At 36.7% G+C, this 27663-nt stretch overlaps 1 protein-coding gene across 1 annotated transcript; it reads right to left on the reverse strand.

Moving 5' to 3' along the window:
• Window positions 1–1845: 1845 nt before the first annotated feature.
• On the reverse strand, window positions 1846–26038 carry TMEM41B (transmembrane protein 41B). Its single transcript, XM_081154799.1, has 7 exons — window positions 25620–26038; window positions 13675–13792; window positions 11150–11278; window positions 8899–8992; window positions 8156–8260; window positions 6278–6416; window positions 1846–4236 (listed from the first exon to the last, which is right to left on the reverse strand). Exons 1-7 carry the CDS (start codon window positions 25738–25740, stop codon window positions 4067–4069), a joined length of 876 nt encoding a protein of 291 aa, XP_081010925.1. The 5' UTR covers window positions 25741–26038; the 3' UTR covers window positions 1846–4066.
• Window positions 26039–27663: the final 1625 nt, after the last annotated feature.

Genomic DNA, 27663 nt, shown 5'->3' on the forward strand with positions numbered 1-27663 from the left:
CTCACTGGTTAGCGCATCAGCCCGCGGACTGAAGGGTACTGGGTTTGATTCCGGCCAAGGGCACGTACCTCAGTTGCAGGCTCTATCTCCAGTGTCCGGGAGGCAACTACTCAATGTATCTCACTTCGATGTTTCTCTCTCTCTCTCCCCCTTCCACTCTCTCTGAAAAGCAATGGAAAAAATATCCTCGGGTGAGGGTTAAAAAAAAAAGCAACATCGATGGGAAAGAGACACATTGATTGGTTGCCTCCTGAACATACCTCGGACCAGGACCCAGAATCAAGCCTACAATCAAGGTAGTGCCCTTGACCGGAATCAAACCAGAGACCCTTCAGTTTGTGGGCCGATGCTCTAACCTCTGAGCAACCCAGCTAGGGTGCCTCATTTTAGTATTGTTTATTCTGCTAGGTTTTTTAAAAAATTAAATGAAACTGATTATATCAACTCAAAGAAAAGTTTTATCTTTCCCTTCCAATCTTGACACCTAATATCTTTCTCTTCCCTTAAAGTATTTGGCCAAAGCCTTCAGGACCATGTCCAATTACAGCAATGATTGTGGGATTCTTTATTTAGTTCCCAATCTTAAAGAGAATGCATCTAAAGTTTTCCAATAAAAATAACATTTCATGTAGTGTTTTGGTAAATGTATCAAACTTAATTACTCTTATTACTGACTTGTAATTTTTTATAGGCATTGAACTTTATCAAATTTTTGTATCAATCAAGGTAATATGATGTTTTTTACTAAGTTTTGAGTTAATTTACATATAAGGTTTGAAGTTCAGGTAGAGGTTAGGTTTACCTATGAATGTCCAATTGCTCCAGCATCATTTGTTTGAAAGGTTACCTTTCTTTCATTGAATTGCTTTTACATCTGTTGAAAACCAGTTGGGTCTCTTTCTGGGTTCTTTATTCTGTTCCATTGGCCTACATATCTACCTCTCTGCCAGTACCACTGTCTTGATTACTGTAGCAATATAATAAATTTTGAAATCTGGAAGTGATTCTTCCTACTTTATTCCACCTTTCTGAGATTTTAGCTCTTCTAGGTCTTGCCTTCCCATATAAATTTTAAAATAATCTTGTCTAAATCTAACCAATATCTTGTTGGGATATTGATGGGAATTGCTTTAAATGTATAGATCATATAAGGCAGTGGTTTTCAACGTTTTTCACTGCACACGACACATAAAAACTAATTACTAAAATTCTGCAGCACACCAAAAATATATTTTTTGCTGATCCGACAAAAAAAAAACCATTCACACTGGATAGCTACTATTGTGTCGGCTGTTGTCATTTTTTTATTTGACAATCTAAGGGAAAAGAGATCAGTGCCCCAATTAAATAGGAACTGCATGTTTGAAAAGTTCTTGTGGCACATCAGTTGAAAATTGTTGATATTAAGTGTTTAGTAACGTGGGTGACTGCCAGAATTTATATGTATAGCATCTGGCTACACAAAAATAGGATGAAAAAATCATTTCTATCTATATGTAAGGCTTGGGAGATTTGGTATCCCAGGTAAGGAAGAAAATAAAAATCAGAATTGAGTCCTGAAGCTGCAGTAAAATCCACCTTCCACATATCTAACCTACAATCAGTGAATGACCATTTACACACTGGGAAAGCTTTAGACCTTTTGATTTATTCTGATCATTTCTAAAAGTCAAAGAGAACATTAAGTTGCTTTAAGGTTTTCAAAAGTCAACTATAAAAAAATTAAAGGTTTTAAAATTTTTGTTCTTGAAAATGCACATCAGAATTTCAAGAGAATGTATTTTTATTCAATGAATGATTTAATACAAAAATACTAGCATGAAATAAATCTCAAGTACTACACTGAATTTTTTCACTATAATTTATTCTTATTACATTTTAGTTTGCATTTATTAAGTGTCATAGAAATATTACACTCAAGGTAATAGAGCTCTAGAGAAGGGCTATTAACTAAGAGGAGTACAGTTTTACTTAGTCAGTGTGTCAACTTCCTAGTTAGCTTGTAGGCCTCCTCACTACACATACTTGCTCTCTGCGGTTATTATATGTAACTGTCTTCAAGATGTGGCTGAAGCTTGAATCTACATCTGGCATCAGGCCGAGTATGTGAATCTGAATATGGGTACCAACTGCATTTAGAGTATAGCTTGCTGAAGGATTCTTTCGTGGCAGTCAAGGATGATGGAACTAGAAAGACTGGCCATTTTCTTGGGAGAAGAAAACATACCCCACCTGAGTGACAGTTACAGTTTTCTAATAGAAAAAAAAAAAAATCAGCAAAAGGAAAGAATCAATGATAAGGATAGGGAAAAATACTCTGAGAATAGAGTAAGTACCATACATACACACTGGAGTGAACAGTGGGACTTCTCCTTAGTCAAAGTTCTTACTTTTAAAAGTCTGATAAAAATTTGTTCAATTATACTTTATACAGTAATATTTAATAAACTTTGTTCAAAAGGTTATGTTTTAAGTTCATATGTAAAAATAAAAGCTTATCACTCAGTCTCTGGTCAATAAGAAAGGAAGAAAACCTTGCTAGAAATAACAATAAATAATTTCACACAAAGGCCAGGTGACAAAAGAATAGTATATTAATCAATATATTTTCTTTGTATTTACAATAAATCCATTTGTTAATACTGTGATAGAAAAAATAATAAATCAGTCCACATTATGTAGTAGAAACTGGCTTTGAGGATGATCATACCTCTCACAATAAAAACATACAAGGATTTCTCCCACAGTTAAAGTACTTTCCAACATGACAATCTTGGGTGAAGGTAAAACTGAGAGAGTACTTTACTTTAGATCAGTTATGTCCTAGAATCAAGTGTATTACCATTAAGCAAGCAGCAAAAAGCTGTTTCATTTTCCAGGACTATTTAAATATAGTAGTTACCATGTGAGAAGTTAATTATACTTTGAGTTTTATAAAAAGTAAAAACATAAATTGGGAAACTGCATTAATCAAAAGTAGCCCCAAACAAAAAAGCCATAAATAGAAATGAAACAAGGCAATCTTATAAGTATATCATGCATAAAAAAGGACAATTATATAATACATACTTTCATGACCAGAATAAATAAATGAGGTAAATTTTACAGTTGTTGGAGCAAATAAACTATATTTAACCACTTAAGTGTTATGCTGTCACTGTCTGTTTCAAAATATAAAGTAATATAATTAATCAAACATCTAAAAACTGCATATGTTGAATGTTTGCTTTTTTGATCCCCTTTTGAGACAGTAAAAGGGAACTGTGTAACAAAATATTATTTGAATGTAAATTATCAACACCAATATGATACAATTATCATGTAATCACCATTTTGTAATACGCACAATGGAAATATTGTGAAAGCTAGGAAAAAAAGATGAAAATAGGCTGTTCAGAATTTTAAATTTCAAACTAATCCATGATAATCTGGAACAGAAAAAAACAAGAATAAAATTCACTAAATATATGTAACTTGATATCCTTTCCCAATTCAGTGGTACACTAAGATGCAACTTCTAAACAAATCCATTACCTCAAAGGTAAGAGGAAGATGTAAATCTCTTTTAAATACTAGTTTTAAGTTTATGCTCTCAAAGAAGGCTAACATTAGCCAGAACTGCAATACTATTTTTAAAAATCTAGAATTTTTGCTTTTGTACATCTATTTTAATTATCAATAAGGGATAAGAGATAAAAAATATTAAAATAAAAGCCAATGGTATCTATAGCCAGTTCATGAATATATTAAATTGAATGAATCAATTGGGTCAAAAATTTTCTACCAATGCTGTTACTAATTATTTATAGCTACCCTTAGAATAGTAATTTAGAAGATGGCTATCATAACTACTGACAGTACTTTTCACGGTATATCAATTTCCATTCTTTCTTTTCTCTCTTGCCACTTAAATGCATTATTTTAACTGTCTGATAGGGAATTTTATTTTACGAATTCCTTGTTTCAATTACTGAAGAGGTGATTTTAACGTATAAACCTGCCAATCCTGAGATGATGATGATGATGATGAGGAGGAGGAGAGGAAAACTAAAACCCAAATGATTTTTCACTCAAATTTCTGCTTTAGCTTTTTTTGGAAGATGGCTGGCAGTATAGAAAGAAGAGCCAAAATCATCAGAACAAATACTGAGTTCCAGGAAACAGCTTCCCCTGCTGTTGTAAGCTGGTACAGTGTAGTTCCTGCCTTAATGGCTATAAAAGAGGGAGGTGCGACACCTAAAAAAACAAACAAAACCAGTAAAAACCATCAACTGTTTGTCTTTTAAGATTAAAATTTTCCGCGCATATAGATTTTCTTTTAAGGGTATAGCAATCTCCATTTTGGAAATTCTAAATGTAAAGCCCCTCAAGTTTATTTCTATATAAGGAATTAAAATTTTCATAATCACCTTTTAAGGAAATAAATTTTAAGAATCCAAGAAAAGTTTCCAGAAAAAAATTTTACATTTATGAACAACCTTAAAAAAAGACTAGCAAATAATGTGTATGAGCAAAGCTCTAATCTCAAGGATGTTCATCAAAGCATTATAATAATAAAAATCTGGAAGTAATATAAATATTCAAAAATAAGACTGAGTAAATTGTCATTCACCCTTCATAGAATATACCCAAAATAAAAATAAAGTGGTAGGATACTCAGAAATGAAATGATACTCAAAATACAAGTAGAAAGAATTTATACAAGAGCATATGCAAAATGATCACATTTCATTAAAAACTGGAACTGACTGCGCTGGCCTGTGTGGCTCGGTTGGGTGTCGTCCTGTGCACCAAAAGGTTGCTGGTTCCATTCTTGGTCAGGGCACATGCCCGGGTTGTGGGCTCGATCCCCAGTGGGGGGCATGCAGGAGGCAGCTGATCAATGACTGTCATCATTGATGTTTCTCTCTCTCTCTCCCTCTCCCTTCCTCTCTCTGAAATCAATAAAGATATATTTTTAAAAAAATAATACTACACAACTGTGAAGAAGAAGGATCTCGCACCCTTTGGGACAGTATGGATGGACCTGGAGATTATTATGCTAAGCGAAATAAGCCAGGCAGAGAAAGACAAACATCACATGACCTCACTTATACATGGAATCTAAAGAACTTAATAAACTGATGAACAGAATAGATTCAATGACATGGAAGCATGGATCAGACTGATGAATGTCAGAGGGATGGAGGAGGGTGGTGGGGGGAGGGGGAGAGATTAACCAAAGAATTTATATGCATATATGCACAACCCAAGGACACGGACAATGGTGTGGTGAGGGACTGGGGAGGGGGATGGGACAGGGTGGAATGGGTCATTGGGGAGAAAAAGGGACATCTGTAATATTTTAAACAAAAATAAACAAAAAAAGGAAAATAAATAAATAATAATAAAAAATAAATAAAAATCAATTTAAAAAAAAGCAGAACCAAAAAAATTGCTTAGCCAAACCTGAAGTTAACTAAATCTCTAGGTATTTAATCTGTAAAATAAAAAGATATGGACAAAATTCTCTTTTGATTCCATAAACGTTAACATTAATTTACAAAATCCAAAATTACACCTGCTGAGATTTTTAAGTTTGTCAATGAATTTTTTTAAGCAGCAAGAAAAATTGATTATGATTATTCTTTTCAAAAAGATCTATTCTCACAAGTATTAAATGGATACTCAGTACATGAGGAGTCTGCTCGTTTTGTTGGTAGCAAAACAATTCAACTTAAATTGGAAAGAAAAGCAGAATATTCTTGCTAAAGAACCAACAGAATTCATCAAATATATAAATGAATCTTTATGTCCACTGATTAATTTCAAAATTAAGTGCAGCTCCTTGAAAGCAAAACGTTTGTTAATCCTTGTTGCCCCATACTTTTTGTATGCCCGTAATAAATATTGATTTCAATAAAATGAAAAATAGGATCAACTCTCTACTGAAAATTAAAGTTCAGTATTTCAGTGCTGGATTAGACAAAGGAGAAATTATTTAAAAAAGACACCTTGATTTTTTTTTTCCTCTCCACTGAAGGAAAGAATGGAGTTTAAAAATCCTGCTTAATCCTGCATGATTAAAAAAATATCAAGTAGAGAATACTCCTCTTTAAAAGAAGTAACACAAACATACTTAAACTAAGACAATCAAACATTTCTGAGCATCTATTTATATAGGCCAGGATCTGTGCCATGGTCCTGGCATATCTGCAAAAAGATGAAATCTAGCCTAGCTGGACACTGCTAGATATGTACACAATGAGTTCTAACACAGAGTGAACCAGAGACTTACCTAGAAAAGTGCCAATAAAAAAAACTTTCAATGGTACATTTATTACAGGAGATGTAATATTAATAAACCAATTAGGCAGAAATGGTGTTATTCTCAAAAATATAATGTAGTTAATAAGATGTTCTCTATGACGTTCAACCTGTCATAAGAAAGAAAAGAATTGGAATCAAGATAAAGTCAATCTTCAATACAATTTGTTTAATATAAAATACCTTATTTCAAATTCTCATACTTGATAGTTCAGTTTATTCAATAGCAATAATCAAAAAGGAGCTTGAAAATGACAATGAACTACTTATCAAATGCTCACTACCAGAGCTAAATTAATTTGGGATGAGAGTTTTTTTAAGTTGTGCTTATAGCTTAATGTTACACCACTAAAGACAGTTCTGCACCAGACTATATAATGATGGCTCAACAATGACATTTTAAACCTAAAATGGCAAAATTAAACTTATGACTAGATATAAGAAACACATCAAGTAACCGACTTTTCAATGCCTTTAATTCTCTACAATGTAAAGGGCTAGTATAGCACATCAATATATCTGGTCTCCAATTTTAAAACAATTCAGATCTTTATTTTATGTTATTACAGTATGTATCACATGAGTAAATCCATTATTGATAAATGAGATTAGAGCATATGGAAATATTTAACCAATTAAATATAAGCAATGATAACATTACAGTTAATACTTTCTTTGAGTAACAAGCTCACAGAAAATAAATAGCTATTCCAAAAAATACATGTAAAATAATTTCATTTATTCATTTTATGGATTATTAGAGAGAGACTGAGAGACATCAATTTGTTGTTCCACTTATTTATGCATTCATTGGTTGCTTGTATGTGCCCTGACCATGGATGGAACCCACAGCCTTGGCATATAGGAATGATGCTCTACCCCACTGAGCTACCCAGTCAGGGCTACGTGTAAATTAATTTTAATATTCAGTACCTATATGGTAAAGTGAGAAGAGCACTAGACTAGAAATCTAGAGATCTGAGATTCAAGACCCTTGCTTTACAAGTAAATGATTGATTCTGGGTCTAATGCTTAATTTCTGTTAATATCCTAATCAGTAAAACAAAGGGATAAGGCAAAGATAATCTCTAAAATTCCTCTGAGATTTAAGTGTTTCTTTTGATTCTTTATAAAAATAGAATTTTCTTAGCAGTACTATGTTAGACTTTTCTGTGCAGTATTGCTTATGTTACTGCTAGTCTTTGCAGAGACTCTGACTGAAGATAACAGTTGTTCCCACTGGTACAATGCATTAAAGGAGTTGGCTGATACAAATTTTTCAGTGACCCACCAACAACATAACTACATCAACACAAAACATGTGAACTGCCCTAGCCAGTTTTGCACGGTGCTTAGAGCATCAGACTGAAGGGTTCAGGGTTTGATTCCGGTCAAGGGCACTTAACCTCTGTTGCAGGCTTGATGCCCGGAGGCAACCAATCGATGTGTCTTTCTCACATCAAAGTTTCTCTCTCCCTCTCTCTCTCTTCTTTCTACTCTCTCTAAAAAGCAATGGAAAAAATATCCTCGGGTGAAGATTAAAAAAATAATAAAACAAATAAAAAAACACGTGAGGCATCTAAATATGTGGATGCCTTTACATCGACATTTTGATTTCTCTCTCTAATTGAACTTACTAGAAATGAAGAATTAACATTACTGTTACAGGTGCAAAAACTTTGTATTTGAAATTATTAACATTCATTATTTGCCTCCCACTTGATTTTATTTTGGCCAAAAGATAATTTTTATTAAAGCACTGAGTCTGAATTAATTTATGTAGGTACTATATACTGACCTCCCAATTGGCCAAATAATTACATTAAATAATTTAAAAATACATGTTTACCTGCTGTGACCATTTTACAGCTTTCTCTGTTAGATATTTGTATACAACTGGTCTCCCAACTAAATAGGAGAGCATATAGCAGAATGAAGCACCGAGTCCAGAACACTAGAAAATAACAAGAAGCCATGAGCATTTTGTAGTTATTCATACAGATATATTCACCTAAGGAAAAGCTGAACTAGTTTACTACTTTGGGGTGTGGGAAGGATACTCTGCATGACATCTCTTGTGCAGAGAGCAAGAGCCCATCTAATCTAGTCCTTTCTTAGACAAAATTGTAACGAAAAGGAGATCAGCTAAAATAAACTGGCGTTTATGACTAAATTTAGTGACTATATCCAAATACTTAATGTTAGCCTTTAGCCTAAGAATAAAACTTCAAGACTAATTTTTCTTTCAGCTCCTATGCTTGGAAACCCCACCCCCAGCTCTGGGACTAACACATTTTGCCCACCAATACTCTTGGACTATTTGAATTACAGAATACAATAGAGGAAGGAAAGGTTAAAACAGTCTATAAATGCAATTAAGTCTACGATACCTCTGTTCTAGGAAAAAACACCAAACTATATAATACCTCCTTATGGTATTATATACTTAACAGAGTAGCATTAAACACCCCTTAAAACAATGAGCTTAGGTTTACATAAATGAGTGGGACTAGTAATGCCATCCCCCTCCTCCTCATCCTATTTAAAGCTATGTGGTTTTCTAAGTCTCGCAATTTGACTTCAAGTACTTACCAAGCAAACAAGAAACAAGGCCAGTGGAAAGGGGTAAAGGAACCCTGAGAGTATGCTGAGGAATATGGAGCCTGGGATAGCAAACGTCTGCAGGCTGTTCGCTTTTAAGTTAAGGACTGAAACATAACTAAGTGGCATTTTAAAAGACATATCCAACATTTCAGGAAAAAAGTATCAATACATAAGTTATCACGTTAATAAGATTATACCCTTATTTCAGTATTAAGAATAAAGTAAAATTATATCCAAACATTTAAAAAATATACATGACTCCTCAGTTATAATGCCTTTATCTCTAGGTTGACCATTCACTAATACAAAGCCAGGAATTAGGCACTTCCGCAAAAACAACAAAAACATAAAACAAAACAAAAACAGAAAAAAAAAGAAAATAGAGAAAGAAAAAGGTCTCCAGTAATCTTTTAAATATGCTTCTCCAATGCACTGCGCTTACTCCCAAATATTTTCAGGAAATATGATTTCTGTGGAAATCTAGGTACATATAAGGTATAATAACTGCTTATTTCTAATTTAACTTAGAGACATTTGCCTAAATTCACTAATCTAGAAAAAAGATAGGGTCAGAAAATGTAGTAAAAATCACAAATCTTATTTTAAAAACGATTATGCTTTTTTCTACTTTCCTTTAGTTGCCAGTTTTGGCTTGGACCCTGTTTTCATCCCTAACCTGATTTACTTACAAGGTAAGTCAGACTGAGTGAACTCCCCCAACACCTCTCCTTCATACTTAAAACTTCTATCTTCATCCACTAATTCTCCCTCTCCTTTCTCTAGCTTCCATTACTCATGTTTTCATTCTAATCTTCTTCCTCCTTGGTTGTTTCTTAAACCTCTTGCTCTTTTCACAGGAGCTGTATTATTTAAAACCACTCAGAAACCTATAAGGGAAATCTAGGCTTTCCTTGACCAAGGTATCCTATCCAGCTACTGCCTCTCATATCTCTCTCTCTCTCTCTCTTTCCCCCTCCCTCCCTGCCTCCCTCCCTCCCTCTCTCTCTCTGAAAAGCAATGGAAAAAATATCCTTAGGTAAGGATTAAAAAAATAAAAGATCGGCGCATAATAATTATTCTCCAAATTTTCTGCAAATTTTAATTTTTCTAATAAATAGGGAAGATAATGACAAAGCACCTACACAAAGCACACTAAGTAAAAGTGTATCTTCACCAGGTGGGTAAAGGAGCAATGTTTGTATTAGCAGCAAAAAGCTTTTTGTAAATGTATTCGTTACTAAGATGTTATATATTTTATATGTACAAGTATAATATATAATTCAATATAAATCCTATTTCTAAAAGAAAATGCTAATGAATTTTATGAGAAGAGGTTTTAGTTGAAAAGTCCAACAAATCAAAAGAAATTCAGGAAAAGAGGAAGCAAGAATAAAAATAGTTCGAAAAAATTAACAAAGTAATTTGCCTTTGAAAATAAAAGCAGGTTTAAAAAGCATAATAATTACTGTCACATCAAGAGATAATGTCTTTCATTAACTGAGAATATTGGAAAAATAGAATGGATTAGAATAAAATACACAAAAATCAGAAATTAAAGTTAAAAGTCCACAAATTAGAAGATTAATCACTAATAGCATAAACAGCTTGAAAATATTTAGAAAGAATAAAGTTATTTTCCTGACTAGTTAAAAATACAACATATATTTCTACAAAACAAAGAAGTAAATATTAAGTACCATTTAAAAAACCCATATCCCTCGAATAATTATCCTCTTAGGGTTTTTTGTGTGTGTGTTTTTAACAAAGAAAACCGTTAAATGGAAGAAAAATGTCATTAAAAAAAAAATCATAACATCTAAAAAATAATTAAATAAAAATTATATCTTCAAACCTAAGGGAATGTTTTAAAATTATGGTATGTTGACTACTAATTCAAAATTATTATTGTAGGTGAATTAATGCAGTCAACAAACAATCATAGATAGAATAGCTAAATAATTATCTCAAATAATACAGAGGAAAGGAAAATGTTTATAAGTAAAAAAAGCAGAATACAATAAAACTGGCAATAAATACCCAGACATAATAATTGAGTTGAAGAGATAGGATTAAAGTGAGAATTTTTTGCATTTTAATTTTTCAATATTCTATTTAATATTGTTACACAGCATTAACAATTTTTTAAAGGAAAAATAGTTATATATAACTGAGCAGTGAATCTTTTAAAAAACTTTTTTCTTGAACAAAACTAGACAACGTTTTTCAGTTAAAAGGATACAAAATATATGTAGCAAAATATGCTACAAGTACTTGTACATAAAAGGTGTCCTTATATTTGGATAAAACTTTTCCTAGAGCCTTAGCATCATCCATATCTCTGGGAACCTTCATATTCACTCTTTCTTCTCTAAAGAAATAAAAAAATTCAAGTGAAAAATTTTAAAGCAGAAATTTGACAAGATAATTAACATTCCAGTCAACTTCAAAACACGAAGTTTTATCCAAAATGATGCCTTGATCTATAATAATATTAAGCATAAATTCATAATTTTTAACTTTAAAAGTCTCTAAGTTATTTTTTTAATGCTTTAATATAATTAATATGAGACATGCACTCTATATATGAAAGTTCTTGGTGACCCAAACTAGATGGGTAAAAGCATTTTTTCCAACATTGGTATAAATTTTGAATTAAGAAATGAACCACAGCCCTAGCCAGTATGGTTCCGTGGTTAGAGTGTCTGCCTGTGAACTGAAGGGTCTTGGGTTCAATTCCTGGTCAAGGGCACGTACCTGGGTTGCAGGTTTGATCTCTGGCCCAGTCAGGGTGCAAGCAGGAGGCAACCAGTTGACATGTCTTTCTCACACCAATGTTTCTCTCCTCTTCCTCTCTCCCTCTCCACTGCCCCCTTCCACTCTAAAAAAAAAAAAATCAATGGGGAAAAAAAAATCCTCAGGTGAGGATTAAAAAAAAGAAGTGCACCACTAATGTTAGTGATATTTAAAATATATTAAACATCATTTTGGGTAATCTTCATGATAAGCTAAAGTCAATAATCAATTATAACAGAAATTAAGTAAAAATTTTATTAAATTTACAGTTATATCTTTTCTGGAATATTCGAGCTCAGAGTTCAGAAAACTTAAACATTTTCTATGCTTTACACCTGATACTAATATAACACTGTGTACCAACTATAATTAAAAAATAAAATTTTAAAAACTTAAACATTTCCCCCCTTTCTATTAATTTTACATTATATTTGGTTTCTTGTTTGGAACTAAATATTTTTTTGCTTATAAAAGCCTCAAATAATCACCTTTGCATTTAATGTGTATTCTGTCCATTTGTTCACATGATAAAATTTAACTGACCATGCAGAATAATGATAGAATGCTGCTTAAGTCCTATAGAAACAACAGGTAAACTAAAATGGGTTTTCTCATTATAAATTTAAAAACTGAAAAACTCTTTTTTAGGCCTGTGCATGCATGCATACATATACATATCACAAACAAAGAAATAAGCAGAATTATAACAGGTTTATAATGACAGTTATATACATGTGATGTTATTCTTAAAGCAGATTGAGAACAAAGACAACCTTATCTACACTCTATATTATTTCCCTCTTTCAATCAATTCTCTATTTCCTTCCCTCTGATCAAAACCAGAAAGAATCTAAAATTCAATCATAACATTAACATACTATACAAAATGCTATCTTCCCAAAGGCATTTATTTACACTGATGCAAGAAATCAAAATATTGCCCGGCCGGGCGTGGCCCAGGGGTTGAGTGTCGACCTGGGATCTAGGCGATCGGGGTTCAATTCCCAGTCAGGGCACATGCCCGGGTTGCGGGCTCGATCAATGACTCTCTCATCATTGATGTTTCTATCTCTCTCTCTCCCTCTCCTTTCCTCTCTCTGAAATCAATAAAGATATATTTTTTTAAAAAAGAAATCAAAATATTAAACTATAAATAAGTTTAACTATACATTTTCAAGCATAAGAAATTGTTAATAAAAGGAATTTAGAGGAAACAGTAACTTCCTGATACCTTGAAATCACATTTGCTATCTAACACCACACCAGGCTGGCTCTGGCTGAAAGTCTAACTACATTTTAGTAGTCTTTTACAAGGTTCATTTCACTGTGAAAAGTATCTATTGAGACCATATTATTTCCATAAAACAGGGAAGAGAAAAAGTATGAGGACATACAGATGTAGTGGATGAGAAAATGACTGAACAGAAGCAAGACAAAAACTGGTCACAAGGAAAAGTAGGAAGGGAGAAAACAGGGATGGGAAAAAGGTGAAAGCAGAGATCATCAGTGTTTTTCAAAATGCAGGTCAATATCTATTATGGACTGTAAAATAAATTTACTTGGTCACTACTAGCATTAAAAAATAAAATGAAATAAATACAATAGTTTAGAAAATATCAGAAACCATCACTTGTTTCACAAAACTTTAACTTAGTTTTATATGCATATATGTAAGCAAGTGAAGTAGAAGAGGAGAAGGAGGGAAGCATATACATATATGCAGGATCATTAAAAAGATTAGGCCTCAATTAGAGGAGCAGTGCTAGGAAAACCTTGCAGAGAAAATCAGGAGGTGTATTTGGAAATAAGTATTTAAATAACAGTGTCAGTATCAATATGAACTTGCTACAAGCCATGAGAGCTGATATATAATCACCATGATAGTTCTGTTGCTTAAAATTAGTTTAACTTTTAATCTACTTTCATCTCTATAAATGTCTAGACATTTTCCATTTCTTTCAGTATACTTACTCACTAAGCTGAGGAAAATTTTTGTATACCAAAAACATAACAAAAGCCGCAGATAAGAAAATGGACACCAATATAAGAAGAGACATTCTTGCCGATCCAGCTTCTGCAGAGGCTTTTTCTGAAACAAACAAACAAAAAAAGGTGCTATAATTAAGACAAATATAAAGGAAGACAGTATTCCAAGCCAGCAAATAATTTCCTTAAAGGCTTTTCTCCCAAAAAGCTATTCACACTTTTGCCCAAAACACTGTAACATTAAGTTCTGTTTTAAAATCTCTTTATTTTCAGAGACAGGAAGGAAGAGGGAGAGAGGGTCACGATCGGCTGCCTCCTGCATGTCCCCTACTAGGGATCGAGCACAAAACCTGGGCATGTGCCCTGACCAGAAATCAAACAGTGATCTCCTGGATCATATAGGTTGATGCTGAACCACTGAGCCACGCCAGGCCAGCAGGCTGTAACATTAAATTTTAAGTACAATTGTATTTGACGTTTATTAACCAGGCACAGTACTTTATGGCCTATATCCATTTTATTTTATTTTTATGGATTTTTTTAAAAAATTGATTTTTAAAGAGAGGTAGGGAGAGGGAGAGAGAGAAACATCTATGAGGGCGTAACATGGATCAGCTGCCTACTGCGTGCCCCTTACTGGGGATGGAGCCCACAACCCAGGCGCATGCCCTGACAGGGAATCCAACCGGCAACCTTTTGGTGCACGGAACAACACCCATCCAACTGAACCACTACGGCCAGGGCTAGGCTATGTCCGGTTTAAAAAACATAAAAAAAACAGAACACTAGAATTTGCAACATTGGTTTGTTGATCATCCAAATGGGAAAAACAGGTTGCTCTAAGTGCTATCACTGACTTTCAACTTCATTATATATATTGGGAGGTGACAGCATAGACAAAATGGCCTCTTAGGAAAAATGAGGTAATATGGCAATTACTTCAACTGTCATAAAAACCTAGAGATTTTGCTAATGCAGTGATTTTCAACCTTTTTCATCTCATGGCACACATTAACTAATTAGTAAAATTCTGCAGCACTCACAAAAAAGTAGGTATAATTTTGATTCATTCACACCCGATGGCTACTGTTGTGCTAGCTGTTGTCATTTTTTTATTTAACAATCTAAAGGAAAAGAGGTTAGTGCCCCTTACTAAATAGTCAGGTATTACAGGCTTTAAAAATTCTTGGGGCACGCCAGTGTCCCGGCACACTAGTTGAAAAGCACTGCGATAATGCAACTGGTGAATGTTACATTTTCTCTTTACACCAAGGGCTTCAGAATAATAACTGAACCTCAAATGTCTGGGTGGCTCTGTCTGTGATTCCAAGAAGGGGAGAATTTCCTTGCATTCCCTCACAAGGTAAAATCTTAGTGTTATCTTTAAAATTTTATGCAAGATGAAAATATGAAATGAGATCCAGGAAACAACAAGCAGAAGAAGGAGCAAGCTGTTTTTCCTGGAAGCAGTCCATAGTGGAGAGCCAGGACACCTTAAACATCTTGGTGAGTGGACATTTCTGGCTAGAAGTTGCCCATGTGGCTGGCTACTTTTTCATGGCGACTGGTGAGCAAGGTGTTTAAAATTACTTAAATTAATGTAAGTGGAGACATGAGTTATCTCGTGACCTGTCAGCGACGTTCGGACACTGAAACACGTGTATAACTCGTAACCAGTCAACAAGGTGTAGTAGTCAGTGGGGAAGAGGCAGGTGTGGGCGGCACAATTTGTATTGCCTACATTTACTATTATCCCATGTATATACTGATAACATCCAGGGGATTTAAAAAATACATGTATACTATAAATAGGATTTATTATTTCAGTTCTCTGAGACTAGATCTACCACTATGCCCCACCCAACTAATGTCTATGTAACTTTTATACTTGCTTTTATGAAGTATGCTTGTACTCTACTAAATTTAGCAAATCATTCTTCCTAAACATTTATAAAGGTATATTGGACAGGTGTCATTGCCTACTCTAGTAAGGCTCTCCTCTGGAAACTAGAACCTTTCCCATACCCATCCCCCCTCCAAAGAGGCTAATCTCATTGGCCCTATTCTTACCATGTGATTCCAACACTCTACCCTCTAAAATGTAGAGGGCTAACTTGCCTAAGGTTGGACACCTGACCCAAGTAGAAACAATTCCTGAGAATTTGAACAAGGTCTTGAGGCTGAAAAGTCAAACAGTGTAAGTCACAGTCAATAACATGGCAAGCAAAAGACATGTACCAGAAAATGCAAGAGGAGAGGTTGGAACGGAAATCCGGAGAGCAGAAATGGGAGATATAGCTAACCTACTTGATTTTTAACTTTCCACTTCTCTTGAAGCCTGGTGAGATTATTTCTTGCTTATGGATACCAGTGAGATTGTCTCTAATATTCTTAGAACAACTTCCCTTTTTATTTGTGCTGGTTAAAACAGATTACTGTTCCTTTCCAACCCAAAAGCGTTAACTTGCAAGTTATCTTTTGTCTTATTATGACAGTTTTATATGATACAACTGAATTAGTAAGATTTTGCTAAATTTAATGTTAAACATAGAGCAATAGAAACCATCTAGCCCCTTTCTACTCAAAGCATGTTCTGTGAACTACAGGAACTACAGGAATTAGCATTATCAGTAAACTTATTAGTAGATTCTCAGGCCAATATCCCAGACCTACTAAATCAGAATCTGTATTTTAATAAGATAACCTAGGTGACTTGCATGCACATTAAAGCTTAAGAAGCAACAATCCGGTTCACCCTACCTATTTTAAAGGTAAGTAAATAGAGGCTCAAAAGAGGTTGCACTATCTATCAAAAAAAGAATCCTAAGCAACCAAATAGTGTTAAGTATATCTCCAAGGAATTTTACAATCCATTTACAGTCAACTCATAATTTCTGTTGAAACAACAATTGCTTAGGTATACTAAACAACAATTGCTTTAGTATACTAAATATAAATTCTTACCTGTTCATTAAAGCAGGCTTTTTTAAAGACAATACCAGGTTTATCTAATTCTAGTATGTGAACACTAAGGTTAAAAAAGGTTCTTTTCCAACTTTCGGTAATCTAAACATATCACAAATCGGCCTAACCTCTCAACTAGTCCCTATCATTTTAACTTTGTTGTTTCATCTTAATCTCAAAAAGGACTTTACTTCAAAAACTGTCACAAATATAAACGTATTTGTTCATATCACACTTCTAAAATTTACTGCAGGAAGAAATGGGAATCATAATACAAAAGACACCTTCAATGAAATAATAAACCAGGCACGCCTGTCTTTTTTTTTCCTTTAACCCTCACCTGAGGGGAGATATTGCTGAGAGCGGAAAGGAGAGGGAGAGAGGGATAGAAACATCAATGATGAGAGTCATTGATCGGCTGCAAGCCTGCAACCCGAGCATGTGCCCTGACCGGGAATCAAACGGCGATCTCCTGGATCCTAGGCCAAAGCTCAACTGCTGAGCCACGCCCGGCTAGGCGAGGATATATTTTTTAAGTTGATTGTAGAGAGAGGGAGAGAGTGAGAGAGGGAAAGGAAGAGGAAGAGAGAGAGAGAAACATCAATGTTAGAAACATGAATTGGTTGCCTCCCGCATGCATCCCCACCAGGCTGAACATGCAACCTGAATATGTGCCCTGATGGGGAATCTTGTGGTGTATAGCATGGTGCAACCTTTTGGTGGATGGTGCTACAACCAATTGAGCACCTGGCCAGTGTGGCATGCCTGCCTCTTAATATTCTAGTTCATTAATCCATTGATGTATTTGTATGCACGCTTTTTTTGCAGCACAGAGAATTAAACAGAGACTTTATTTATTTTTTAATTTTTAATTTTTTTTTTTTTTAATCCTCACCCAAGGATATTTTTTCTGTTGCTTTTCAGAGAGAGAGAGAGAGAGAGAGAGAGAAAGAGAGAAAGAGGGAGAGGGAGAGGGAGACAGGGAGAAACACGGATGTGAGAGAGGCACAACAATTGGTTGACTCCTGCACACACCCAAATCAGGGCCGGGGATAGAACCTGCAACTGAAGTATGTGCCCTTGGCCAGAACTGAACCCAGGACCCTTCAGTCTGTGGGCCGACACTCTAACCACTGAGCCAAACCAGCTGGGGCTAAACAGAGACTTTAAACATCTGAGGTAGGTCAAATATGAAAAGATCTCTGCAGAATCTATGACAACAAATGCCAAATTGCCTCTACATTTTTGCCTAATTAAGATATTTAATTCAATGCATATCTTGAGGACTCTTAATAAATCGTATCTACTCACCCTAAAAAGTAAAAGAAAGAAAAGAGTAATCAGACAAAAGTTACAGAAATATCAAGTGTGCACTAAAGCCATTTCAACCAAAAAACCCTATTTAAACACAAACTGTTCACTGGCCCAGGCGTGGCTCAGTGGTTGAGCGTCGACCTAGGATCCAGGCGATTGGGGTTCAATTCCCGGTTGGGGCACATGCCCAGGTTGTGGGCTCGATCCCCAGTCGGGAGCATGCAGGAGGCAGCCGATCAATGACCCTCTCATCATTGATGTTTCTATCTCTCCCTTCCTCTCTCTGAAATCAATAAAGATATGTAAAAAAAAAACAACCACAAACTTTTCTGACAAGGCTAAAATGATTATTTTCCTACTTTATTAAATAAAGAGGTACTCTACTAGAAAAAGAATAAGGGTAACATATAAATATTGAGCATTTTGGCATAGTTTTCTATGGGTTGACATCAAAGCAAAGACACATTGCCCTGGCCAGGTGACTCGATTGGAGCCTCATCCCTACACCAAAAATGTTGCAGGTTCAATTCCCAGTCAGGGCACATACGTAGGTTTCAGGTTTGATCCCCGGTTGGGGTGGGTAGGAGAGGAAACCGATCCATGTTTCTTTCTCTCTCTCTCTCTAAAAACAAAACAAAACAAAACAAAACAACAAAACAAAACAAAAAACAAAACAAAACAAAACAAAACATGTTAACATAGGTGTACAGTCTGTATGATTTTCCTGGAGGCCTATTACTTCTTCAAGGTATGCTAATTTTAAATCTACCTGCAATTAATGTGCCCAGCCCTCAATTTCCACTTACTTCCCTGCTAGAATCAGGTCCAGAGCACAAAAAGTACTGATACAAATTATTTAATATTACAGGTATCTTTTAAAGTCTTCAAAACCATCAATAACTTTGGTTTTTGTTTTTCATCCTGTAGATATTTGTGGACACAGAATTCTAAGAATCAATGGCTGATTTTCTCCCTTTTCTTGGAACTTCTCTTAGGGTTTCTACTATGCAAGCTGTGCACTCAAATGTACAGTTGCTTAGAACGATCTGCTGAGCATCTATTATGTACCAAATGTTTTGCTCAATCTCAGCTCTTAAGAAGCTGATGCTGCCCTTAGCTGGACTCCCAAGGAATGGTACAAAGGGACTTTGAGTTTATAGAAAGCAAGATTACTGGGCTAGAGTGATGGAAGCAAGATTCAAAGAACAGGTGGAAATTCAGTTGAAGACTAAAAGATGAGAATAGAATTTATAGCCTTCTAACCTATACTTGTACCTAAACATATTTTTATCCTCACCTGAGGATGTTTTTAATGATTTGAGAGAGAGAGAGAGAAAGAAACATTAATAGGTTGCCTCCCGTACACACCCTGCAACCTAGGTATGTACCCTGGCCAGGAACCGAACCCACAACCTTTTGGTGTATGGGACAACACTCCAAACAACTGATCCACCCGACCAGGGTTAAACATATTTTTGAAGACTTGAACAGGTAACACAGTTCTTTTAAATTAAAAATTAAATCAGACATTTAGCATGCTAGCCCTAAAATTAAACTATAATATTTTTCTTTTCATTATGAATTCACCAGTCCTAGGTGAGCGGTTAGAGGGGAGAAAGGTGTCAGACAACATTTAACTGGACTACAGAACACTAACTACTGTAAGGGTTCGAGTACACACCTCTGATTGCAACTTGTCTTACAGTTGGATAATGAAATATATAGACGTTGGGAGCTGGTGACGTGTCTGGACATGGTCCACGTCACCTGAGGGTCTGGAGTCAAGGACTCAACCCTCCCCACAAGTTCCCATGAGGAGCCAAGATAAAGAAATTACCAAGGTCTGGGCTCACTATGCAGCCTTGAAGGAACTACTTTGTATCACCCTCACCTCATTACCAATTGTTTGTTGCTTACTATATAATATAGGCATTGGAGCCATTTGGGGCTGCTCCTCATTAGAGGGCAGTCCTCCTGATCCCATAACTTTGTTTGCCTCTTTCATTCCCACTGCTTGAACTCAGATTTGTTCGTTTCTCTGTCATATAGACACTTGAACAAAATTAACATCCAAGTTCATTTTCTTCACTTTCTAAAATTAGGCAAACTTTTGCAAGCACTGTGTTCAACAGTAATACACACACAAATACCAATAAGAATGCAATAAAACTAAGTGACATTCAATTTTGAAACTCTCTTTTACACAAACTGGTAAATAGGGAGAGCTGGCTATTACGATTCAAAAATCCTTCTTGAGTATAATCCTAATAAACCCAGAGACTAGCATGTAATTCATTTAGTTCTAAACAGATAAAATGTAAAGAGCTTGTTCTAAGGATAACTCTACATCTAAATGTATAGCATATATATTTATATTGTACCTTCTTCTGGCTGCATTAGACACATGTGTTATTTAGCATTTAGAGCTACCCGCACCAGTACTTTATACATTCATTAACTTCTAAATCTTCCAACACACTAATTCCCAGTCTGAATCACCTCATTATCTGCTTTTCCAACCCGCTCCCAGGCCAAAGGTACTGTTAGAGAAAGTCAGATTGATCATTGTGCTCCCTTGGCCCAGAACAAGTTCACGTTTTTCTACCTTCAACTAAGATTATCAATGGCAAACAATAATCTTTTTACAGCATTCTCCAAAAGGGCTATTTCAAGTCTCTTCAAGCCTTTAATTCTGCCTTCCTCTACTCTCAACCAATGACACTGGTTGAGCTGCCACACTTTAGTGAGCTCCCAATCTCTAACTCAAGATCTGCTCATGAAATTATCTTTCCTTGTTCCTTTCCCCTTATCTTTGCATTAAATGCCAGCACACTTCCTTTCAGATCTTGCTCCCAGAATTATTCACCCAGTATCTTTAATTTCCTCTTATAAGCACCTTTTCTCTAACTTCTACGTATATATCCATCCTGAAAAAGCCTAACTTAACCTTAATGCCCCTGTAGTAACTATTTCTCTTATTACTTTCATGTCAAAACCTCTTGAAAGGCAAAATCTTCCTATGTCTCTAAGATCTTAGGAATGACTCTTAATGGTCATCTAGTCTACTAGTTCTCGATATTCAGTTTCCATTAGACCTACTTGATCCCATCATGAAGGAAGCAAAGACCCACCTCTCCTGAGAATGTAACTTTCCTGGGACTCTAACAAGTTTTTAAGGTCACAAGAATCTACTGTAGAATTGTTGGAAGTAAATTTTATTTCAAGGGCTTTCAAAATTTTAAATTATTAATTAAAAAGTGGTAATATCATCAAGTATAAATTTAAACAGTTAAAATAACTATAAAATACAAAAAACTAAAAAATACACACAGAAAGTATATTTGTAGGTAGCAGAAGAAACAGCACTACCTATTTTGCATAAAAGCTCTCTGCTACCATTCAAGCTCTACACCCTCACTCACTATCATCTAACCACTTTCAGGCACTTCTCCCCATTCACTGAAGACTGAGACCAAGCTTATAGGAAACTCTTCCATAATCCTAAAAGATTCATCATCCATTTGTATGATCCACTCAGCCTCAAAATTTTTAGACCTTCATTTCTACTCAACTTTAGCCAACCACTTCCAGGGGCACACTGAGTTCTTACTCATATCACCTGAGACTGCTCAACCATGGACACTTAAAATCCCAGTATGTCATTCTCTGACCACCTGCATTCTTTCATGAGCTTACTCCATTTTCTACCTTCTGTTTGACTACTCACTTCTCTTCTTTTCATGCCAACCCAGCCTGAACTCAGTGGTGTACCATCTGAAGCAGCACCTCTGGAATCCTTATCCTTTCCTTATATCTAATCTAACCCAAAATCAGTGTTACAAGTTCACTTTCTTCATTCCTACACCACGATGGTTGAACACAAATAGAGCAAAATCATGAGTTATCCATCATAGAGACCCACGTTTTTGGGAAATCTGAGTTGGCCTCATTCCTACTCCCTTTTCTAGGTGTAGGACATGAATCAGGCTGAGCCAATCAGGTTATTTTTACCTTCTGACAACAGTGATAGGTTCAGGGATAAGCATTTGATTGGCACAGTCTAATCAGAGTGAATAACTAGACTTTTATTGGTAATACTATGAAAATGATTCTCAAAATTAACAAGGAAGCATTTAGCTTGCCTGGACCTTCAAGAGGAATCAACCTTAAAGTAAAGCTGACACCACAATATGAGAGAAATCTAATCCTGATGATATCATTGAGCCACTGGTTCCAGACTGAAGCCAGTGAATCCCACTTAATCTCTCAACTTCTTAGTTCTATGAACCAATAAACTTCCTTTCAGCAAGGGTTTCAATTGTATTTTCTATTAATTATAAACAAAAGAATCCTGATACATAATATTTGGGTTGAGACTGGCATCAACCAATCAGGCTAATAATATCTTGGTTAAAGTCCAGTTGCCAGTTTGAGTCTAACTTTAGTTCCCAGTTATCAGTAATCAGACCTTTCTTCTTTCTCTTAGGCAGTACCTTGCTCATAGCAGATCCTCAAAGTATTTGTTGAAATAAATTAGCATGGCAGGATCTAGAATAGGCATTTGAGAGAGATTTATTGCCCAAGTTCTAACAACACTGTCTCCTAAAAGCAATAAAACCAACTTTGTGACAGTGTTTCTCAAACATTTTTTGCAGCATTCCATAATAAGCAATGCATTTTATTTTTATTTTTTAAAATATATTTTTATTGATTTCAGAGAGGCCAAGGGACAGGGAGAGAGAGATAGAAACATCAATGATGACAGTGTCATTAATCCGCTGCCTCCTGCACGCCCCCCACAGGAATTGAGCCTGCAACCCAGGCATGTTCCCCAACCTTCCGGAATCAAACCACAATCCCCTGGATCATAGGTGGATGCTCAACCACTGAGCCACGCTGTCCAGGCCATAAGCAATGCATTTTACATCATGATCTGGTACACACACAGTCTTTATAACTGAAAAAAAATCAAAGAAAATATCCCGTAGTACATGTAAAGTACTCTATTTTCTCTTTTTTTTAAATGGCTCATCATTACTGATCAAACTGATTTCACACTGCTCACAAGGGTAATGAGTTATGTGTTGAAAAAACAAGGTTTTAGGAGTTCTCTTAAATCAAAATGGGAAACTTCTATGACTTGTTAGTAAACAGATCATCCAGGGCAAATAACCCAAAAGAAAAGAAAATACCCTGGTTCAGGCACCTAGATTAGTCAAGAGCCTTTTAAGTGGTCCTGTCTCTCACCCTTCCTCATCATGTAAGAATTAGACTTTCAGTGTCATTGTCTTGCTCAAGTCTTCACAGTGGTCCTCAGTCTATAAGGCTCAGATGCTAGAAACCAGAGCCATAGCAAGGTACACACCAAATGTACCAGACACTGCACATACTGTGTAAAATACTTCAAACACACACAGTGACAACTATTTGTCAAAGTTATGTAGCTATGTCAATTAATAAAAATACAAATTTATTTAGTGTCATTACTATGTATTTCTCAATCAAGAGTTACTAAAAATTATTTGTCCTCTAAAATGTTTTTGATTTTGAATGTCAAGCTACTGCCTGCATTAAAGAAAAAATTATTTTTTATAACCTGTAAAATCAGTGCCTAAGTAGTTATGAATGATATCACATCACTAGCTGATTACCACCAGCATGTAAATCATACCCTCTTAATAAAAGATCCACAAAATTTCCTAACCACGAAAGGTCCAGGGAATTTCTAACACTAACTAGAGAGAGACAGGCAAAGAGAAAGGAAGACAAGAAAAAGAAGAAACTAGGAATCATTATTAAAAGGATGAATTAAAAAACTCCCTTTACCTAGCCCTTTAAAGCCCTCTATACATCACACTGTTGGGACCATGCCCATAGCCAATCTTATCTCTTACTACTTACTCAACAAAAATTCTTCACGCCTGACAAGTTACTCTCTTTACTGACACACATAAAAGGTTCACATTAACCTTCAAGCTAACTATTTCCCCTGCCTGGAATCCCATTCCCTTCTCTTACCCAAAACCTATTTATCCAAACCCTACTAGATGCTTTCATGCCTCCTCCCTCTATCTTCCTACAGATTTGTAGTCCATAGAAGTCACCTGACAGCATCATAAAAATAACTGTGTTGAATGTGTTGTTCAAAGGATAAAATAAGATAAACAATTTAAAAGTACTTTGGAGAGTTCAAGGTTTTATTTTCTGAACAGCACTAGGTTTTAAAAAAGTAATAAATCAACTGACTGCTATCACAAACCAAATGACCATCTTCAGGGATGCCTTATTTGGAAAACACTTTTTCAGGAAACTCCTGGATTTTTGTCACTCTCAGTAGCAGCATCTTCAAAACAGCATTCCTTTCATTTGAGTAGGTTTATATACATTGAGAACAATTCATTTGAGTTACTGAAGTTATTTGGCTCCAGTGTCTATAAGATGGGAAAATACCTAAATACATAAAGCTTAAAAAGCCAAAGTACACTGGAGACATTTTAAATTATTTAAAAATAAAATACCATTTTCTGCTAGATGCTCTTTTCATTTAAAACATTTTAAATTTGATTCAAAAAGTATGTCAGCTGAATGTTAAACATACTATCTTCATATTTATAAATTTTAAGTGAACAATACTTTATTGTTGACTATAGTTACAGTGTTGCTAGCTAGACACTCTTAAAAGACTCTCTTTACCCATCACTGGTGGTGGAACACAATAGTCTGAGGAAGCTGCAGACAACATAATGGCCATTTGTTGGGATCTCTTCAAGGTAATGGGCTTTAAAAGCATCCAAAGAGCTTGATCATTTCAACCACCGAAAAGCAATGGAAGACCTTATGCCACGATGGAATCAAAGTATTTAATTTCTAGGTACGCATTTTTTCTTAAAATAATATTTAAAGCCCTGAGAAATGCCAGGATGGTGTAGTGGGAAAAAAGCTTGAGAGTCAAGATCTTAGCTATAACAGGAATCGCTAACATTCAGCCCTCATTTCATACAAGCCAGGCATTACACTAAATCCTTTACATGAATTACTCCGTTTAATCCACGTACCAATCTAAGCAGGTACTATTAATTTTACCATCCCATCCCCACTGTACAGTTTAGACACTAAGCTTTGAAAGATAACAAGTCCAAAGTCATAAGTAGTAAAGCAGGGACTCAAACCCAAGTGTTCCTGCCACCTGGAAGATACACCTGGACGTAGTTAAGTCCTTGCTGTTAATTACAACATTACTAATCCGGCTTTGTCACTTTGCGCAAGTCATATAACCACTCAGGGCTTCAGTTTTCCTCATCTACAAAAACAAGGCAACGAATGCTAAAGTTCCTTACAGCTCTGTCTAGCTTCAGTATTACCAACCTTACAATCTCCCTAGCGTCAACAAGCCAGTGCCATTCCTTCTTTTAACTGAATTCCACTAGAAACCTATTTACGACTCACCTACTAGGTGTCCCGCCTTGTGGTGGGCAGCGGCCCAAGCCCAGGTCGCCCACTCTCTCTGCGGCCGCCCCTGGGTGCGAACAGGCCCCTTACCCCCAGCAAATGCCCGGAACCCAGCTGGGGTCCTTTCCGCTCCTCTCCGGAGCCCCTACCCGCACACTCCCGCCTCAGGGCCAGGCCCAGCTCCGGTCCCCGGATCCACTCACCCTTCAAGTGGTCCCTGCTGCCCGGCGCTGTGGGACCCGGCGTCCCCGCTGCCCGGTCCCCCGCCGGGGTCGTCTGGAGGGCTCCGGTCTGCGATCTTTCCGCGACTCTGGCTTTCGCCATGGCTACTGCAGGCGAGGTGGACGGAGCGGCGGGATGCCGCGCCCCCTTAACAACTCGCCGCAGGCCCCTTGTAACACCCAGGAGCTACCACCGCAGCCAGGTCCCGGGCGACCACCTAACTTCAGACGACCTCAGTCGCCCAGCACAGTGACGCTCCGCCGAGAGGAGCAGCGCCAACTCGCCTAGGCTCCGCCCCGCGCCGCCCGGCGACTCGCGCGCTCGCGCCCGCCCAGTGACCGCGAGACAAGTCAGGGTCCCGGCCCTCCCCGTTCACTGACCCGCTCCGCCTCGCGACCGCAGGGAGCATGCGCAGTCGCGGCCCTGGAGTCACCGGGTGTGACTCGCGGACCCAGGCTGCCAGTGCGCAGCCCTAGTTATCCGGAAGTGCAGTTCCAACGACTTCACGCCCTTTGTCCGAGCCGCCGGAAGTGCCCGCGAGGGACTCGTGGGGGTTTTGCAGTGAGGGCTGATTCAGCTCAGTCCCGGCTCCACCGATTGCAGAGCCGCTCCGTGATGGGAGGGGCTGGAGAGTGCTTGGTAGGAAGGTGTTGGAAACATAAAACCTGAGGCGATCTCCCGAGTTTCAGAAAACTAAGGCTGAGGGCGGAGCTATGACCTGTGAAGGTCACGGGGTGGCAGAAACGGGTTTAGAGTCCGAGTTTTCCTGCTCCCAAGCAAGCGCTATCTTTTGTCATCACCCTGCCGGCCCTCGCGAGTAAACCCAGGTCTGCTCATTACATTTAGCTTTTTCCTTCTACTAAGCGTAAACGTGCCCCCGTTTTTAGTTACTCTTTCCGCTCGTGCCTCTCCCCGCCTATCCGGTTTACTCATTGGAGAACGTATTGGAATTCCCTCTTGAAAGCAACTTGGCAGTGTGTATAAAAATACTGTTCCCATCCAGTAATGACATTTCTAGGAAACTGCTACTTGGAAATAAACATACAAAAGGAGTTGTTTCTAACAGCAGTATTTATTAATGTAATGGCAAATGTGGAAGCGACCTAAAAACCCAACGCTAAAGTGGTTAAGGCCCCGACTGGGTGTTCAGCCGGTTAGAGCATCGTCAAGATACACCAAGGCCGCGGGTTCCCTCCCTGGTCAGGGCACACACAACAGCCAGCCAGTGAGCGCATGGATGAGTAGAACAACACACTGATGTTTCAAACTCGCTTCCTCTCTCTCTAAAATCAATGATTATTTTTTTTAAAAAAAGAAAAATAAGTAAATTATGGCAGATCCATTTAATGGAACTCTTATGTGCACATCCTCTGCCTACTAATACTAAGGACTTAAGTGGCCACTCTAAGAGGTAGATACCCATTTTATTTCCTTCATAGTCGTTTTAAAAAGCAATTAATGATTTGCCTGGCCTCCGGGGCTGAGCGGTGAGCGCGGATCCATGAACCAAGAGGTCACCGGTTCGATTCCGGGTCAGGGCACGTGACCGGGTTTCCGGCTGCACCTCCAGTGGGGGGCGGGCAGGAGGCAGCCCATTGATGTCTCTCTCCCGTTGGTGTCTCTATCCCTCTCCCTTCCTCTCTCTAAAATCAATTAAAAAATATATTTTAAAAAGCAATAATTATTTGGATTATTTGTTTACTTGTTTATTGTTTGCCTCCACCTCTAGAACGTAGGCTTTGTTAAGGCAGGAGCCTTGTCTTGTTTTCGTCATTGTGGTCTCCTGAAGCTAAGTGGGCATTTGATAAATTTGTTGAATATATTTTCAACCACAGAAAATTCTTTTTATAAAGAGGTTAATAATCTGGAAAATGCTTCTTCAAAAACAATTCTAAGAGCTAATTATAAAAATCAATATGTTAGAAGAAATACATAAGCAAGTGAATTTATATCATTAGGTAGAGAAGGTCTTCTAGAGCAAGACAGAACTATTTTTAATAATTTGATATATTTTACTACACATAA

Source organism: Miniopterus schreibersii (genome assembly GCF_964146895.1).
Source record: "Miniopterus schreibersii genome assembly, chromosome: 12".
NCBI lineage: Eukaryota > Metazoa > Chordata > Mammalia > Chiroptera > Miniopteridae > Miniopterus > Miniopterus schreibersii.